The sequence below is a fragment of the Monodelphis domestica genome, chromosome 4 (genome assembly GCF_027887165.1).
Source record: "Monodelphis domestica isolate mMonDom1 chromosome 4, mMonDom1.pri, whole genome shotgun sequence".
Taxonomy (NCBI): domain Eukaryota; kingdom Metazoa; phylum Chordata; class Mammalia; order Didelphimorphia; family Didelphidae; genus Monodelphis; species Monodelphis domestica.
Window position 1 is genome coordinate 367,540,201 of NC_077230.1, and position 20,444 is coordinate 367,560,644.

At 37.0% G+C, this 20,444-nt stretch overlaps 1 protein-coding gene across 3 annotated transcripts in view; it reads left to right on the forward strand.

The window, feature by feature from the left end:
- The window catches only part of RLF (RLF zinc finger), a 109,175-nt gene that overhangs the window by 66,089 nt on the left and 22,642 nt on the right, over positions 1-20,444 (forward strand). The window contains exons 1-2 of one of the 3 annotated variants that reach the window (XM_056795219.1): positions 9,270-13,634; positions 19,219-19,355. The exons of 1 other annotated variant lie outside the window; for it this stretch is intronic. Coding sequence is in view for 1 of the 2 variants with exons in the window: in XM_056795218.1 (XP_056651196.1) it covers positions 19,219-19,355 (137 nt within the window). In the remaining variant the exon portion in view is untranslated. Of the gene's footprint in view, positions 1-9,269; positions 13,635-19,218; positions 19,356-20,444 lie in introns of those variants that run through there. One more of the 3 variants, XM_056795218.1, reaches the window with a different exon arrangement.

The following is a 20,444-nucleotide window of genomic DNA, read 5'->3' on the forward strand; positions in this document are numbered from 1 at the left end:
TCATTTCAAACAGCACAGAAGTTTTCCAGTACATTGATGTACTATTATTGTTAAGCTTTTCCCCAATTGACGGATTCCTACTTCTTCAGAATAGTATAGTATTATGGAATCTAAGAAAAAGTGTTTCAAGAAGCAAAGGATGGGAAGAGTGAAATATGTCAAATACAGCAGAATGATCTAGGATAATGAGGAGTGAAAATGGTTTTTTAATTTAAAAAAAGTTGTTGGTTACTTGAAAAAGAGTAGTTTCACTAGAGTGATTAGCACAGAAAATTTATTACAGGAAAGAAAATTTTTAAAAAAGGTAATGAATATGACCACTTGAAAATTTAATGTTCTAAACTTCCAAAACATTAAAAAACCACCAGATATTTCTATATATAAAGTAGAAAAGAAAAAGAGCATTAGATGTGAAACTGATTATTCTGTATAGCATACTTTTTTTAAAGGTGTGTAATAAATTTGTTCTGTTACTTTCAAAGCTGTCCCACTTGTTTCCTTCTGAACTTTTCTATTTTCTTTCAATGCATGTAAAAATTCTTCAATGATTTTTTTCTTTCGGGAGTTCTTTGATTAAAACTCTTCCTGTCCATTCCCTAATTAGGGCAGGGAGAATGGGGAGACACACACATTCCTTGTAACAAATTAGCACTTAAGTAAAACAAATTACACTTTTGCCCTGTCCAAAAGTGTATGCTTTTTTCTGTATCTTGAATATTTTACCCTTTTAAGAGGAAATGGATAATATTCTTACAGAAGGAGTTTTAGAAATTGAAGAGACAAGATTTGCCCAGTGATTGGATAGTTTGAGGGGAATGAGGAATTAAGAATGACTTTTAAGATTTTGAGCCTGTACAACTTAGAAGGATAATAATGTCCTTGATCCCAGGAATAAGGAAATTGAGAAGGATGGGTTGGTTTGAGGATGTAATAATGAAAAAAACTATTTTTTGATGAAAGGGAAGTTTATGTTAATTACTCTGGAAGGGATATAGTAGCATTTCTCACTTTTTAAAAAATCAAAGGATTTGTTGTTTATAGTGATGTCTGACTTTCTTTAACTCCCTTTGCTGTTTTCTTGGTAAAAATATTGAACTGTTTTGACATTTCTTAAAAGGCAAATGGGGTTAAATGATTTGCTCTGTCACACTGTGTCAGGGTTTGAACTCATGAATGTGAATCTTGTTGATTCTAAGCCCAAGGCTCTCCATTGTACCCCTATCATATTTAGTCTGTTAGCACTTTGCATAATACCAGGCTTAGGTAGCCCTTAGCCTCCTGGAGCTCACATTCTAATGAGTTGTGGGATTTTAGCTGAAGTATGTGCCAGAAGGCAGAGATGGAGAGTCATGACAAATAGCCACAGAAAATACAAGGTAAGAGTTTGTGTGTCTTATTTGAGGAACAAATAAGGAAGCTGATGTCACTCGATTAATGAGTCTTGGAATGGTGAGAGAGAGACAGAAACTGGAAGGGAAAGGACAGGTTATGAGAGGTTTGAGTAGAGGATTTTGTAATTGACCTTAGAGGCATTAGGGAGCCCCTGGAGTTTATCATAATATTGGTTTAGTATTTTGTTTTAGACACTATGCTAAGCTCTGAGGACACAAATAAGATATGTAAGATCTTATCAGACTTGATACGTCTTCATTATCCCCTGTCTCTCTAATTAAAGAGTGGACCATGAACCCCAAACCTTCATTTCATTCCTGGATTTGAACTGGGGAAGATGAGTTTTCCTTACTCCAGGCCCAGTACTCCGTCCACTGCACCACCTAGATGCTATGATAGTGAGCTCATAGGAGGTGGATTGGAAGAGTCAGATAATATTGAAACAACTGAGCAATATTAGTACAACTTCTTTTATTGTTGTTCATTCTTCCCTGTATCCAGGAAATTAAATGAAGCAGATGAACTTTCTATGAGATAGAATTCCCACGCAAAATGTAAATTCCTTTGTATTTGAATCCATAGTTTAAACTCTGGCACCCAATCAGCAATTAGTAAATGCTTGTTGATTGATTGAAGCTGTGATCTTGACCTCACTAAAATGTCCTGAAAGAAAATAGATGAAAAACCTTGGAAGTACTTGTGTGTTGACAACCAATCTCAGTGTTGCCTGTATAACAAACCCATTCTTATGTACATGCATGGATCATTTCGTATTGAAGGCTGACTGTTAGTTTTGTTTTGTGCTTTTGGAACTGATCAGATTTTGGGGAACTAATTCACACTAAACAAATGGTAAAAATGATTGATTAAGCAAAATGCCAGTTTATTAATTTACATTTAGTGAGGAAGGGATCAAAATCCTTATGTAGAAGTCAATACTGCTTTCTTAGTGTTGATGCAATGATGAGTCAGGGAAAAGCAAGTGTTTATTTTGTATTCACTATATATACCATATGAGTTAATTAACTAAAGGCTACATCTTGATTTCACATAAAATTTTAATTATATTTTCTTTAAACAATTAGTATTTATTGAAAATCTGCACAAATTACCTTTGTGACATTGGGAAATGACTTAGCCTCTCTATGTCTCAGTTTCCTTATCTATAAATTGAGGAAATCTGGATGGTTTCTTTAACATTCCTTCCAGGCTCTTTTCTGTGATTTTTAGCATCCTCCTGTGCTGGAGGAGAACAAAGGCATAAACAAGGAAGTCAGAGAAGAACCAGGAGAGTATGATATTAAAAGAGCCTCAGAGACAAGATTATCTTGATGGAAGTACAAAATCATAATTGTAAAATGCCATTGATGGGTCATGGAGGATGAGAACTCGGTGGGAGGAATATTATTGAACGGTTGGTTATGACTATTGAACGATTGGCTATAGAAGTTGAAATAAAAGTTTTCAGAGTTATAAGGATAGAAATTTAGTCAAAAGGAGTTGATCAGAAAGCGAATAGTGAGGAATTTGAAATATTGGATATAGTTTCCTTTTCATGGAGATAGGTAGGCCAGAAAATTGACTGGAAGCTAGGAGGAGGAATTTTTTTAAAAAAATAGAATTGGGAGACCTGGGCATGTTTGTAGGAAAATGAGAAAGAGCCATTTGAAAGGTATAATGGTGACAGTGATTTTCATTGGGGGGGAGGGGAGTTATAGTTGGAGAACATAAGGAGAAAATGTCCAAAAAAGTGTAAGGCATGAAGTTTGAAGTCAATAAAAGTAGAACAGAAGGATTATGGAGCAATGATTATATCAAAAATGTATTCTATTAAATTCATTAAATTGCCCAATATGGTCTTTAGTTCCCTTCCAGATAAGATAATGGATTCCCATTTTGGACATGTTGAATTTTAGGTATTGACTGGACAGTTGTGAGGTATGGGTTGTCATAATGTTGTTGGAGAATGAATTTGTTGTGGGAAAGCAAAGGAAGGCTTGAAAGTATTTATTCAAGGCTGATACAGAATGTATCCAGGGTGCTAGAGTAGCAATTGCCAGGATCAAGGTTTTGAGATTTATTGAGGTCTAGGGTAGTGGTGGCAAACCTTTTATAGATTGAGTACCCAAACTGCAACCCTCATTCCAAATGCAAGCCACCCCCTTACAGCCCAGACGGGAGGGGAAGTTCTCCCACTGGGCTACTGGGCAGAGAGGTGTGTGATATTAAAAATGCCCTCAGGCATGTTGGAGAAGGGGAGGGAAGCTACCCCATCTGTCACTTGTGACATAAGTTCAACAACACAAATATAGGGGATTACCTCCTCCCATTCTTGGGAATTCTTCACTTTTTCTCAGAACTTTCCTCTCGTTGGTGTTTTGAGGGTATTCCAGGCTAAAATCTCTGGAAAATGCTTGTTGAAGATGCAGGTACTTTTTCAGGTTAAGTTGTGTTTGTAAGGCTCTACACATCATAAGATGAACTAATGATACAAATAAAGGGAAAGGGAGTTTGTACAGGTTTTGGGAATTTCCCTTGATTGCAAAGATTTACCAGTGCACATGTGTGTTCTCTTCTGTGTCTTGACTTACTTTTCTCTACAAGATTGGAATGTCTGGTAAGCTTTTATCAGCTGCGTGGAAGGCACAGGATTGACATATACTTTCCTTCATTCTATTTTGCAATATTTGCTAGCTTGTGAAAAGTACAGGAGCCTTTCTCCATCACTGCTCACCCCCATCAAAAATGAATAATCAAATCCAAAATTAAGGGGAACTCTAGAGCTCTCAGCTTTAGATCTGTGGTAGAAAATAGCTAGTCACTAAAGTTACTGAAAAAATTGTGGAGTGAGAATCAGTAGAAGATCGTAACAAGGAGAGAATGACATTGTATGATCTATCAAAGACAAAATGGTCTGGTACATCTAAACATTGTCCCAACTCCTTCCTTCTTCCTAGAGACTAGGAATTACAGAGGATAGATTGGGGGAACTCTCAGGGAAAGAGAATTACTTAATTCCAAAAGGGTTATGGGTTTAAAAGGTATGTCATCCTGAGCAAAAAGTGAGGGTGCACTTTTGCAATGAAGTAGACATTATGTTCAAGACTACGGAGATCATTGAGGTTTCCAGAGTTCAGCAGTATGATTAACAATCATGTTAGCACAACGTCCTAGTGTCAGCATAGAGGGAATGCTGCTACCCTGTGTATTCAAGAGTATACAATATTGTATGGTCAAAGCTTCCCTTTTTTGAATATTGCTTCTTATCTGAGTTTCTGAATATCTAAATAGTTTTTTGTTGACCTTTTTTATTCTTTGTTCTGTCTTCCTCTCTTGGTCCTCTTGTCTTCAATATTTTTGCCAGTGATTTAGATGAAGGCACAGGTGAGATGATTTCAGATTATATGACACTATTGTGCTTTCACATTGTAGTTCAGTAAATTTAGTTATCTTTGGTAGAACGATGGGCCAAGTATAAGTTGAAATTTGGTAGGGGTAAATGTAACCTATACTTGGGTTCAAATGGTTAACTGTGCTAGTATAAGATCAAGTCTGGACAAAATTTATTGTGAAAAAGTTCTGTGGATTTTCTTATTTTAAAAACTGTTTTGAATATTCATTCTTAAAATTTTTCATCATGCAACAGGCATTTATTAAGTACCTGTTGTGTACAGAGCACTACTTGTTCTGCTTGGTCCCAGAGGAGTCCTTGGACCAGTGGGTAAATGTTACAGAGAGAAAGACTTAGTTTCAATTTAAAAGAAAATTCTGAACAGTTAGAACTGTTCTAGAATGGAAAGGGCACCCTCAGATAGTGGTTTCTTCTTCAAATGGACATGCAGTCAGAAGTCAAGTGACTCCTTTGAGATATTCAGTTTGAAGATGAGGTTCCTATAGACATAGTTTGGATTAGATGACCCATAAGGTTCTTTCCAACCCTTGAGATTTATTGTTACCATGACTAAAGCTGGTCTAAAAAAAAGGAGCATTAAGAAGAATGTTTTAGGATTATGCAGTTTGCTTCTGATGACTGAAATGGCAACTATACTATGAGTATTGGTGACAAGTTTACAGTTAAAATATTGCTCAATCAAAGTAGAAATTGGACTTTATAAGAACTTCTGGAAGTTTTTTCAAGAAGCCTGGTGTGAGTACTTCTAGGAGCACAAGAGAAGAGAAGCAGAGGAACCAGTGCAAATTCCCTTGGCATATCCAATGTATGATAAGATTGACTTGCTTACTAGAAAATGTATGAGAGAAACACTCTTAAATAAAGGTGGATTTGAATTGTGGAAGGTCTTCAGAGCTAGTAAGAAAACTCATGTTAAGACCCCCAGTGAGATTTTTAAGCAGAAGATATCTTTCAAGGATAATTGCTTTGGGTTTGCAGCATGTGCAGGATAGGGTGGTAGGGGCTACTCTGGAATCCTAAGATGTGTCTGCACTAGAGATGTGATAATTAAAATGGAGAAAAAGATGGAAAATATCAGAGAAACTTTTTAAGATTAAAATTTCTTTTGCTATCTTTTCTTACATTATCTTTATTTCCACTTAAAAAAACAAAACAAAACAAACCTCTTGCCTCCATCTTCGAACCAATACTCTAAGCCTCAGTTTCCCGATCTGAAATGATAATAACCTGAGTCATTTGAAATTATAAACATTTCCTAGAACTGTCATTGTTTTTAAATAAACCTTTACTTTCCATCTTAGAATCAATACTGCATATTGGTTCTAAGACAGAAGAGCAGTAAGGACTAGGCAATGGGAGTTAAGTGACTTGCCCAGGGTCACATAGCTAGGAAGCATCTGAGACCAGATTTGAAACCAGGACTTTCATCTCTAGGCTTGACTCTACCCACTAAACCACCTAGCTGCCCCCTTTATTTCCACTTCTATTTTCCATCCATTCAGCAAGCGAATCTCTGTGACAGAAATAAATCAAGGGAAAAGGGTAATTAAGTAGAACTGACCTTCACATTTACTCAGTGATGTTATTGGCAGTTCCTCATTGTAAACCTTAAAATTTCTTAGACTTATGAATGTTGGAAATTTCCCCATTGGGGAATTTCATACTTGAAAAAATTTCCTACTGATAGTAAGAACTCTATTGGAATATGAAACTCCTTGACATGGGAAGATCCTTCTCCTCCCTACTTAAGACAACTTTAGGACAGAAACCTTTTGCTAAACAATGGAAAGGGCTTTGACCTATGCTTAAGCATAGAACAGGAAGTTCTTTGAGTCATGATTGAGTTTAGAATTGATACAATAGAGATACTTGGAATGACAGAACCAGGTCTTGGAAACTACAATCTCCACCCTACTCAGAGTAACAGGATTTAGGAAGGGCTGCAGCAAAGATCAAGATTTAATTATTTGAGAATATGACCTTCAACAGACATGTGCAAAGGGGACAGACCTCTGGGCGGTCCTGGGTTAAGCTAGAGCCACCATTGGCACAGGGGAGACATCGACAGTGATTGGTAGATATGAGAACTGAGGGGAGGGAACTTAGATTTTTTGCTTAAAGATAGCGGGGTCTGAGGACTGAAGAGAGGTTGATGCTCTGAAAAGGAGGTTGATGCTCTGGAGGAGGTCTGAGAGGAGAGAGGTCCTGGAGGGAGAGCTCCTGGAGAGGTCTTGAAGGAGGCTGTGGAAGGAGAACTCAGGAGGGGTCAGGAGGAGAATTCTCTGGAAACAGTTCTTGAAAGGAGGCTCTCTTGAAGGTGGAGCCTAAGGTTGGCATGAGAAGCCTTACCTAGAGAGATCTTGGGTGAGTAATAAAACCAACTGACTGATTTATCTCTTAGGACTGAGGTCTAGGCCTTATTGGCTTGAGGCCCTTCATTCTTATTCCTTTCTTACTTTCTCTCTTTTTCTATTGATTAATCAATAGAAATTAAATTAATAGAAAATTAAATTTCTCTATAAAACCCAGTTGGCTTGGGCATATTCATAAATTGGGAATACATTCCCTGGCGACCATCTTATATTTATATAAAACCAAGACACAGTAGAAAACATTTCAGCGGTCATAATTGTTATATATTTCCCTTGCTCCCAAACATTTTAATTATCACAGTTTATGGCTCCCACTCTCTTATCTACAACTATTTAATGCTTAAAACTATTTTAAATCTAACATCATTCATAGTCCCCCCCATCAGAACTCCCCACCCAATTTCTTGACTTCTAGTACAGAATTTTTCCCACTATACTATATCTGACTTACTTAGTTTAGTTATATCCAATTCATAATTTACCTTTTTTTTTTTAATCCTTACCTTCTGTCTTAGAATTGTTACCAAGTATTGGTTCCTAGACAGTAGAGGTTAAGTGACTTTTCCAGGGTCACACAGCTAGGAAGTTCAGATTGGAACCCAGGACTTCATGTCTAAAGGCCTGGAACTCTTATCTATTGAGCCACCTACCCCTAGTATTTACTTTTTGTGAAGCACATATTTCCTAACTTCTAGTTTTTTTCAGGTCACTATACCAATAATACTATTTCTTGAAGGAAGCAGGAAAGTTTTTGTTCAAGTATTAGGAGTCACCATGTTTAGACTAATTGAAGTTTCAAGTTAGTGATTTTTGTGTAGTAAAAGAATGATGGAACTAAGGAGAGTTAACAACCACAGGTGAGGTCAGTAGATGAGTTAAGGAAGCAGCTGGGAATAAAGCAAGGTATGTTGGTACCTGTGGGTATCCCAGTAATGGGTGTACGTAAAGGGAAACCTCTGCTGGGAATCGATTGAGCTAGAGACATACAATTAAGATTAATTGACGGAGTCACCTGGAAGCCAAAACACAGAAGCTAACTCTGATAAAGGTAGGTTCTTGCAAGTCTGAGGATAACAACAGCTTATGTTCTGTTGTCCTTTTAGTATTCACAAAGAACTTTCCTCACAGCACTAAAAGAGAGTAATGCACGAATTACTCCCATTTTACAGACTAGGAAACCAAAATTCAGAGAAGTTAAATCATTTCCCAACTTACATAAATGACAGAGCCAGTCTGTCACATGACTCTAAGCCCAGTATTTCTTTCCATTATACTCTGCTAGTGGGAAGCTGACCTAGTAAGGGAGAAGAGAGTTTAGTTTGGAGCAATGCACAAATCTCCTGTGTTCTTGGCAGAAATAAGACAACATTGCTTATTTGGGTAGGGGAAGAGAAAGGAAGCAAATGGTGGTCTGAAAGGGGTGAATTAAGCCATAGGGACACATATTTATAAATATAGACTCTTTGACATTGGGATATAGTTACTGTACTTTTACTTTTTTGTCTTGAAAATAACAAAATATTTTAGAATGTTTTTTTAGGTTTAGAGAATTTTCTTTTCTTCCAAACATAAAGAAGATCCAAAAAATGGAGAAAATCCAAATGGGAAGATTTGGCTACCATTGGGTAGCTGTAGTTATTAAGTATCAATGGGAAAAGGGCATATTCTGGATTAAAAAAAGAAAGGCAAACTGCAGCCAGTCTTAGTTATCAACTTGGCCCCTTTGGGATAGAGTATAGAGTCACAGTCTCTAGGTATAAATGATAAACAAAAATATAATTCTCTGCAGGAACCAGTGGGCATCTACTCATTTTGGAAACGGAAAGAAATGTAAATAGGAGACTACATATTGCTGGTATTATACACTGGCTTTTCACAAGAGCATATTGTGGAAAGAATACTGGACTAAATACTGCTTTGAATCTTTAGCTTCTTCCTCTCTGAAATGATGACTATTATTCAAATGTTAACTTATTTTTCACATTATCTTTTCCAAATAGTCTGTCTTTTATGGGAATTTTAGGGCCCAGCAGTCTACTCACAGTCAGGCGCCCCCCCGCCCCCCCCCCCAAACCTTTAGAGCATTTTGCCTGCCGGTTGAAATTTGGCATCTTTGCCTTTTGTCTCCTGATAACATACTCCTTTTTTGTAATCGTATACCTCTTCCTCCCTCAAAAAAGAAAAAAAAGGAGGGCTATATCTTCACAGTATTATTTTTTTAGAAGTGTGATGATCACTTGCCCTGTCATGTTTATGATGCTTTTAGTCTGTAGCAGTATGAACCTTGCCCTCTCCTAACCCCACTTCCTCCTGATAGAAGTGGCAGAGTGTTTGGAATTTAAATTATACCTCTCCTTGGCACTGGCCATAATACTTAACTAGTTTTAATAGACAAATAATAAGCCAAAATAATTTTGATAAATTTGCTGTTGTGACGCTTTGTGTTTTCTAATATGTACATTTTATGTACATTTATTTTGACATTTTCATTCTCTTTAGATAAGGTTCCCTAATAGAGGCTGTCCTTCTTTAAAGTTTTTCCTACTCTGGTCCTTTGAAGCTACTCAGCAGGGGGCCAAACCCATAGTTCAGATTTGGTAGGTTAAGAAGTTTTTTTGTTTGTTTTGTTTTTTAGAGCAGATTCTGGATTAGGACACTAAGATGAGAAAAGCAATGTTTAAAACCAATGATCTGTGTCTTGGGAGAAGAACAATATAATTATCATTTATAGCAAGGTTTAAGTTTTTTTTTTTTTAATCCATACCTTCCATCTTGGAATCAATACTGTGGTAAAAGGCCAGGCAATGGGGGTTAAGTGACTTGCCCAGGGTCAGACAGCTAAGAAGTGTCTGAGGTCAGATTTAAACCTAAAACCTCCTGTCTCTAGCCCTGGCTCTCAATCCACTGAGCCACCCAGTTTCCCCCATTGCTTATAATTTGAAAATCATATACCATGCTGTAAGATAAGTACTTGGAGATCTTATCATCCCTAGTTTACAGATAAGAAAGCTGAAGCTTACAGAGGTTAAATCATCTGTCCATAGTCACATACCTAGTATTATCAGAGGTAAGATTATAACCTAGGTCTTCCTGACTTCCAAGTCTAGCCCTGTGAAGATACTTTGCTAATGTTAGCACAAAGCCAGGATTGAGTATCATAAACATAAGCTGTCTACATCATTTATTCATCATTTATTTCTTCCTTTTCTACAGTTCTCTTAATCTTAAACTGAATCCAGTCAACTCCCACAATTAAGTGACTAAAAAAAGTAATTGTGCTTCAGGGACTTATATCTCCAGTCTTATGGGCGTTCCTTTCCTCCCCCTTTGAAAAATATAAACTATCTCCAAGTATTTTGTGGGGGGAGAGCACAAGGGGGAGAGAAGAGGGAAGAAGAATAAGTAGAGATATAGGTCTTGATGATACTTTCTCAGTGTTCATCTTTATGTCTCTGCTGTGTTTGATACTCTTTTCCTTCGTACTCCATCTTCTTAGTTTTGTTGACATCACTATCTTTTGGTTCTCTTACTACCTGTCTTAACTCACTGTTCCTTCTCAGTCTCCTTTGCTGTGGCCTCCTAATGTGGTTGTGTACCAAATCTCCATCCTGGATCTTTTTTTCTTAATACTTTTCTCACTTGGTGATCATCAACTTCCATAGGTTTTAAGCATTATATTTCCACAAAATCTAATAATTTCCCAAATGTTCTTATTTATTTCAAGGGTTACTACCATTTTTTCAGTGTCCCATGTCTAAAACAGTAGCATTGTCCTCAACTCCCCTCTCTCCCTCACCCCACATATCTAATCAATTGCTAGCTCTTGCTTTTTCTGTCTCTACAGCCATCTTCCTTTCTGACCTCTTCTCTCTATTCACATAACTTTTGTTCAAGCCTTCTTTTCAATAATTATAATGGCTGTTTTAATTGGTCTCCTGTCTTTAGTTTCTATTTTTCTTGTCATCAGTGTTCTACACTGCTGCCAAAATGATTATATCTAAAGTATAGGTTATGGCATGTTCCTTCTCCCTGTCATTGCTGGAGTGCTCTCCCTTCTCATTTTCAAAATTAACTTGCCATACCTAGTTCTTGCCCTGCCTTCTCTCTTTATATCATACAGTTCCTTAATAGTATCATTTATCCCTGCTCTTTGGAGTTCCTTGTTATTTTGTGTGATGCCTCCTATTCACACTCATCTTTCACTCTTCCATTGCTTTCTGTATGATACACATTTTTATTTCTTTGGAGGTGGTTAAATTCCATGTCTTTCTAACTATAGTTACACAGAATGCTAATATTTTTTTAATTGGGTGTCCGCTTTCATGGGGATCTTGGGGTCAGTAAAAGAAATTTCCAATTTCCAGAAAGCAAATGTAGCCTGCTCTCCTTTTCCTTCTGTTGAACTCTGGACCACACTTGTTCATCTTTGTCTCTCCCAGATACAAATGCTGTTGGAAGTCACTGTATATAGTGATTTTGTACAGTACACATGAGAAAATAACTATATTAAAAATGGTTTGCTTACTTCCCTAAAATCATGTACTTCAATTTCAAAAGAATTAGTAGCATGGGAAAGTAGATGATAGTGATGTATTTAATTTTTTTTTTCATCTTTAGTCTGATGGCAAATGTTAATTTGTATCATTTTACTGGCTGGTTGAAAGAAAGCAATCAATGAATTTTGCAGTATTACATTTTCAGTATTATTATCCTAAACAAATTAATACTGACTGGTCAGTTGTTTTTGAAAGGTTCATAAAAGAAGATAAGATAGAGCTGGCATCAGTATGTAGATGAACTATTCTTGTGGGTTCAATCAAATAAAGAACTCAATATCATGTCTAGAACTGACCTTCAAAAAAAAGGAGAAACTTAAATCTGGGGCTTGAAGAATAGATGAATTTGAACTGGTAAAAGTAATATTTCCTATTTCTCTATACAGTGCACAAAGTAGGTATGTTCTAGACTTGTTAAAAAAACGAGGGCAATGGACTGAAATCTGAATTATGGAGTGGAAATAATAAAAATTGCCACCATTAATTTTTTATAGTTAACCTTACACTTTTCAAAGTGCTTAAATATTTTGCCTCATTTATTATTATCCCTATTTGACCTGACTCTGTTATCTAACCCCATTTTCAGTGTATGATCAAGAGTGAGAGATAATAGATGAATAAGCCAGTGTTGGATTGGTATCTAGAAAATAAAAATAAGATGGAAACTCAACATGTAATGTGTAGTTTTCTATGGGAAGATTTATGAAAGGACACAAGAAATAATCACATAGCATGAGAAAGCATAGATATTTTTGAGATTTTCACTGCTGGCTCCAACCAATCCACATAGATAAAGAATCCATTGCACTATTCCTTTTTAGGACCTTTTATTTATTAACATTGTTAAAGTGTTTCCAGTGTAGATACATATGTACATATAAGAACTTAAAAGGATTTGTGATTGATGATTTTGTTGATGTCTGTTTTCCCCTTACAGATGTAGATCTGCTTATACTTGAATAGATTGTTGTCTTGAGTTTTGACTAAACAATTCTGTGCACAAGTGGCCATTCTGATTATTAGATGTTAAATAATCAAAAGTAATTAAATAAATTATTAGGAGAGAATAATTCAGATATCCCTTCTCCCAAATATGAATTTGTGTTAGTCTTTGCCATAAATGTAATCTTAAATCAACTTTTCATTTCAGATCCTCTTTGAACTTATTTGATAAAATGTCCTTGCCAGTTATATACAAAGCTTTGTATGTCAGCCATTTAAAATATGAACTTCTCATGTGTGAAAATCACCTAGCAAGCTAACTACTTTTAATCCCTTTTTTGGTGAATTCAGGATAGTAGAATGCACCAGAAAAAGACTGAATTTGAGTGGGGTCATGTGGGTTTGGAAACCACATCTGCCATTTTCTGTCAGGCCATGGGTAAACCAAATTCTTAAGGTTCAGTTTTCCCATCAGTAAAATGAGGATCATAATATTTGCATTGCCTATTACACAAGGTTGCTGAAAGGAACGTACTTTGTGAACTTTAAAAGGCTGTCATGGGAGTTATCATCATTATGATTCTAGAAGCAGTTGATTTTTCATTTACATTCCAACTCAGTTTCTTTAGCATCAAAATGTAGATAATAATCTCACAAGGTTGCAGGTCCCAAATAAAGTAATATCTATGTCGGCACTTTGAAGAGCGTAAGGTGTTAGAGAAAAGTAAAGCGGTGGTTCTTATTACCATATTGGTCTGAATTTAGGCCATGCTTTTTCCCCAGATCTGATTGTATTAAGCCTGAGTGCAGCCTTATAATTGCGCTCTTAGTACCATAGGCACAGCTTAAGCCTCGCTGGTCTCCCTAGCAGCAGCAGAAGCAGTAGCAACAGCTTCTCCACCGGCCCGCACACCTGCTGAAGGAGCCTGTGCCAGATGCCCCTGCTGCTGACACTGCAAGGTAAGGGAGGCAAATCCCTCCCGCTTACACACTGCATCAGATGACTTAATATATGTGAAGTGCATTGCAATCCTTAAAGCAGTATACAAATGTCAGCTGGAGAAGAATTAATATCATTGGCCCTGTCTTTAGAGATAAATTTTACTATACAATCTATGACCTATGGTCTATTATCTTAAGAACTCTTAATTCCTTTTCTTATACATTTTTGAGTGTAGACTACCAGTCAGGAAGTGACAGGGGATTTCTCAGCAGTGTGTTCCTATTCTCCTCCTAGAAGAGAGAGATATATATAGAGAGAGAGAGACAGACAGACAGACAGATACACACTCTCTCTCTCTCTCTCTCTCTCTCTCTCTCTCTCTCTCTCTCTCTCTCTCTCTCTCCCTCTCTCTCCCTCTCCCTTTCCCTCTCCCTCTCTCTCTCTCTCTCTGTCCCTGTCCCTCTCTGTCCCTCTCTGTCCCCTGGCCTGGCCGCAGTATAAATATATGGTTGATGGAGTACAATGTCACAAAACAGTCAAGTAGGCCAGGATATGGATTCCATAGAGGAATTGTGTTTCTTAGCTTTTAACTGGCCAAGGGAGTGGGGGTAAGCGCAAATAAGAACAGTCTGTCTGTGTTGTTCTCTTCTTTAGCCATAAAAACAAGTGGTTAGGTTTTGAGATTTTTGTTCTATTCCTCAAAATGGAACACTAGTAAGAAAATAACTTTACTAACACATTTTCTTCCTTATAAATTATTTTATTTTAGGATTGTGGCATGTGACTTGGGACAACCTATATTCAGACCAATAGGATGCAGCTATATCCTGCATAAAACGGACCCAATCAAAACCCTTTCTCAGCAATATCTTTAATTTATTATGACCAAATTCCCACCTTCATGTTATGGAACTATTGTAATGTAGTCATTAAGTCTATCAAATGTACTTTCACTGAACGTTATGGTTTCTTGTAACCATTTCACAACATTTGGTTCGTTATTCCTATATTATCTATTTCCCTTCTGTAATTCAAATATCAATCGACAGCTCCTTGTTCTGAAACCTCTTTATATAATGTTCTAGTAAAACATCTTTGAGGTGTTATATTGTTTGTTGCCCCTGTCAGCTCTCTGAAATTGGCTTTCTCCCTGCATGCAATGTTGCCTGGGTTTGCTATGGAACAACTATTTCTCCTAGTGTGGTAGTCTCCATTTCATTCTTTGGCCAGTGTTTGGTGGGCTCTGATTTTTATTATTCCTAGTCCATCCAAGCATAGATTTTATCCAGAGGATTTAATTGTGCCAGAATCTCACTGAAATGACATCTTCATGGTGTAACTTATTCTGTCTTTGGCAACTGAATTGAGCCTTCATTGTGTCTTTGGGTTTCAAAACTCAAATACTGCTTCTTTCCTTCTCTGTGTTGCCTTTGATGATTGAAAAATATTTTTGATATTTTACTACATGGCTCACTTTATGAATTTAAACTTCTTCATGAAACTAATTAAATTTAGTTTTCTGTTTAAATCAAAAATCTTGCTGTTTACTGCAACATTTTAAAGGTCATTTAGATTGAGCACTGGTTAGAAGTCCAAAGACTGGGGTCTGCCACTAACTAACACTATAACTTTGGGCAAGTTCTCTTATCTGAAATGTGGAGTTAATTTTGTTTTTCAGTCGTTTTAGTCATGTTGGACTCTTTTGTGACCCATTTGAGGTTTTCTTGGCAAAGATATTAGAGTGGTTTGCCATCTTCTCCTCTAGCTCATTTTACGGATGATCAATTTTACGGAGCTCATTTTACTGAGGCAAACAGGGTGAAGTGACTTGCCCAGGGTCACATAGATAGTACGTATTTGAAGTAAAATTGTAACTCAAGTCCTTCCTGATATAAATGTTTCTCTACTTTGTCCACTATGTCACTTTGCTGCCCTAGAGGTAATTTCACAAATTAGATCAACAGGTCTTAATAGCTCTTTCTTTCTGAGATGTCACCCAGTTAGATTGTTTTAGTACAAAATTTTGTATTAAATTCTTTTTACTCCTGATTCATGATTTTATTGATGTAGGGAGCTCCCAGGTAAGGAAACTTTCTCCCAAGTCAGCTTAGCAAAGGAATTACATAGAATATATATCAGTCTTTTAAAGTGATTTCCTTGTCACAGCAGCTACTCAACATCTTAGTTAAAGTTGCCTGGGATCCTGACAGATTACAGAACTTGCCCAAAATCATACATCCAGGATGTACCCTGTAGAATTCAAACCAAGGTCTTCCTGGTTCTAAGGCTGGTTGGTCTTCTATTCACTACCCAGTGCTTCCTTGCAAGTTTTTTGAAAGGATGAAGAGATTTAATATTGTAATATTTGTAGAGAAGTAAAAGACACCATTCAAAATGTAGGATATTGTAGTAAGACCTTTGAACCCAACTAAACCCATCAGAAAGTTATCATAATATTTCATGTACTTTCTCATTTAAATCCAGGACCTAGTTGATTTAATTTTTGAAAATTAAGTACCTTTCAAATTAAGGCTCTCTTTTTGACCATATAGCTTACCACAGGTTATAACTGAGAGCCAGGGATAGGACTGTAGTTTTAAAAAATGGCTTAGTTCCCTATAGCCAAGTCACTCATGACTGAGCAGTCATTGTTGATTGACAACCCCAGAACTGAAAAAAGTTTTTAGAAGTAGTTTTAAGTTTTCCATAGAGTGAAGAATTGGGGGCGGGGAAATAAAGGAACAAGGAAACAATTGTCCGATTGTCCAGTATGGTTCAAGTTTTTGGATAAAGATGTGTAGATTGATTAGAATTTATATCTTAGGAAACTGGAAATCTTTTGTCAGTCTTTGGATTCATTAGAAGTCTTTTGAGGTCAGTATAACCCGGATATTCTGAGTTAAGCATTATATCAATTGAGTCTCTAAGCAAGGGCTGCTTTCTTAACCCTGCAGGGCTAGGTTTGAAGAGTGCAACAAAGTATTCCCATATCATTAATTTTAATCCACTATCCCACAGGCTGCATAGAAACTATCCCTGAGGGTAGTGTCATTGCAAGAAGGAGCACATGGTAACAATCTCATGTAGCAATTCACTTGTAGCAGCACCCCATGTCTACTACAGAAGGCATCTGGAGCCCACTTCCAGTAGTAGCTCATGTGGAATTATCTAGAGATCCCCCAACAATTCCAGCTTTCAGAATCAGAACCTGGCTCTTAAGGGACATAATGCTTCTTGGGTTAGTTAAGTCATCCATTCATGCCATTTGTGTTAAGAGTCCTCAGAGCACTCAGGAATTTGCCAAATGAAGGCATGATCACCTCAGCCCTGGCCCAGGAGGCTCTTAGCAATATGTCTGAGTACAGCAGAATTAGGGCTGGTTTCTTCAATTTGAACCCATTTCCTCTCTTACCCTTCCTTTTGCCTTTCATCCTAGCCCCTTAGATTAGGTGGCAGATAATTTAAGGGTTAAAAGTAACTGTTTTGTGGTATTTTTTAAAAGGAAAATAAAACTTAAATGAAGATAATAAGAGAGACTATACTTTTTTGAAAATTAAAAAAAAAAAACTCCAAGTCATCTACCTAAATGCTTTCTAACAGTCTTAGTGACTACATTATACTTAAGAGAAATAAATAACATCTGAGCTGCCTTTAAAAAACTTAAAAAGGAATGGGGATTCGAAAAAGCAAAGGGGGAAGAGAAGCAGACCTTATAGTCCCATGAAAGAGAAGTAGCTTCAGGACAAAGGTAACAGCCCTCCCTCTTTAGAATGACAGTGTAGGAGGGAGCTGGATAGCAGGAAAGTGACTAGGCTATTCCACCATGGGGGGTGAAGATTGCAATGGCAAGCCCAGAGCCTGAAGACATTCATCCCTAGGTCCATGACATTAATCTCGTTTAGGTAGCCCTTTAGAGTTTACAAAGCACTATTACATCAACCATATCAGGAGTGTTTAATAAGTGGCTTACTATGTACCCAAGATTTGAAAATGCCTCACCCGGCAGCTTTATGAGGTAAGTAAGGCCAGCTTCTGTAGAATCCTGTAAATTTAGCAATTGACCAGGGTCACAGAGCTGGGATTTAGTCCATGTGATGCATCAGATTCAGAGTGAGAAGGGCCATATTCATTTTATGGATGACAACACTGCCACCCTGAGAGACTCAGGGGTCACACAGGTAGGCAGAAATAGAGGACTACAAACCTGGGTTCTCTGACTTGAACCAGTGCTGTTTCCCACTGTCATTCTGCCTGTGTTTTCAATTGTGTTGGGAACTCCCCTGGGAAGAAAATCTCTCCACCTATGCAGATTGTCAATTTCTGTCACATAGAGCCTTAGAGAGTCAGGTGTGGAGAGAGGAATACGAGTCAGTATTTGTCAGAGGTAGGACTTAAATTTTGATTTCCCTTTCTCTGAGCTCTCTATCCATTATATCACAGTACTTTATGCTGCCCCATCTAAATCTTCTGACTACTAAGCAGTCAGGTGCCCTTTTTTGCTTTGTAGAATAGCCCCTCACTTAGGAAGAAGGATCATTAAGTAAAGTGAACTTAAGTAAATCTTCAAAGTACTTTATTAGAAGTGGAAGCTTAAAAATTGCCAGCTTTATATTTAAGACTTTTTAAAAAATGTGTCATTATTAGGGATTGGCATGTCATTTAGTGATGTTAAATTAGATTTACCATCTTCTTTACTAGGGAAGGATATAATATATTTTAGAAGGATTTTCTTTACAAATAATTAACATTTTAAAAACTTTAGTATTCAAGAAGATTTAAGATTTAATAACCTGGAAACTTGACTTACCCAGTACAATGCATTCCCCATTGATGCCAAGTAAATGAGGTATTGCCATGTTGTTGTTTGTCCTCCAAGCAACAGCTTCTGAAATGTCCTAGGCTGCTAGTTTTAATTGGAATGGACCAGTTGCTTTGTTAACATGTTTGTAACCACAGTAACCTTTTGAATAAAGGATAAAGAATGAACTTCAGATGATAGGAACCCTCTTAAAACGTAGTATAATATGTTCACATCTGATAGCTAGATTCATAATTAGTTTACCTTGAGAGACAAATATGTGTAGTGAATAGAAAGGCATCCTTGAAGTCAGGAAGACCAGGATTCAAGTTCTGCCTCTGATCACATACTAACTACTCAGCCCCAGGCAAGTCCCTTAACCTCTTAATACCTCAGGCAACTTGTTAAGGCTATTGGTTACCAATAGGTGTCATTCTGCTTTGGTGGGGAGATTTTCCTCACCAAGAGTTCTTTGTACCAGTGAAATTACAACTTTGGTTTCAAAATCCCAACTCCAAAAACAAAAACTTTTTAAACTTTTATTTCATTGGTATAGGAGATGTGGGTGTGGAGGGGTACTTGTTTGTAGTTTCTTTACTATGCTTCATGGAGCCTTTTCCTTATTGTCTGACACATTCATGTCCCAAAGCCTCAAAAGATTAGCTTATGTTGGACTTTGTCCTGCCAACCAACTAAAGATTTGGGACCTTATTGCAAATGTTATAAAGAAGCTTCACTTTGTGCCAACCTTGTTCAGGAAAGTCACCATTTTCTTTTTGACTCAGCCATCTCATTTTTGATAGATTGCAAAATTGGACTGCAAGGAAGTGCTAGACATCATATGTAATCTGGAGTCTGAGGGTCAGGATCACACAGCCTTTATTCTCTGTACGACTTACCTAACGCAGCAGCTGCAAACTGCAAGTGTGTGTTATTCTTGGTGAGTATCTTTAGTTTTTATTCCCTTTATTTGATAATACGTAGAATAACATTAAGGGGTCAAAAACTGAACATTTTGTTAAATTCTAGTTCAAGCTCTAGGGGACATGGGATAATAGTATATAACATTGCAGAATTTGCTGACAAACTAATGATTGGATGGGCAAGCACTGTTGGATTCATATTTTTAAGGACCCAGGTAAAAGTGAGAATTAGTTATATGTAAAGTATAAACTGAATTTTTGCTACTTGGTTTATTGAGAGCTCCTAACACTAACTCTGGGTTTCTTTTCTCCTGGGAGAGATTTATTCACATAACATAGAGTCAGTTTATTCTCAAGTTAAGTATTTCCTTAGTGTCTTTAGCAGGCAAGGGGCCCTGGAATAAGTTCTAGAAATGGATACAAAACTAAAATCCATTAAGTTACTGCCCTTAAAGTGCTTAACATTCTGCTGGCTGGTGTAAAATGTGTACAAGTAAGTATAATGCTTAAAGTCTCTCCTTTAGCCTTCTGTTTGGTGCAAGGCTTGTACAAATTTAGGATTTTGCTCCTGTGGATTTTGAGATATTTACCCACTCTTTAAATCAGTTTGTATAACCTTGTAAATAAGTATTTGTGTGTACATATCTCCTCTTCTTCCTCTCCCCCTTTTCACACTAAATTATAACCTCCCCTTGGAAAGGGACTATTTTTGGTTCATTCTTTTGTCCTTGTATGTACTGGTGCTTAGGATCAAGTCTAGCACAACATATGAGGCATGTAAAAAATGTTGATTAAATTGATTATCCTCCAAACTGGAGAGAAACCCACCCTGTGTTTTCTAAAGTCATTTAAGAACAGAAACATTGAGGATTGGAGGAAGGGATGAGGTAGTCTTTGGGAGTGGATCAGGATAGACTTATTGGAGAAAGTGTCATTTTATTTGGACCTTTAAGAAAGAAAGGTATTTCAGAAGTTTTGGGTGAGTATATTCTAGGCTTAATGACATATGTGCAGGAATGCATGAAGGGAAGTTAGGACAAGATGTGGTAGGAGTTACAGTTTGACTCAACTATGGAGTTCTGTGTATAAGAGGTAAAATAAAACAA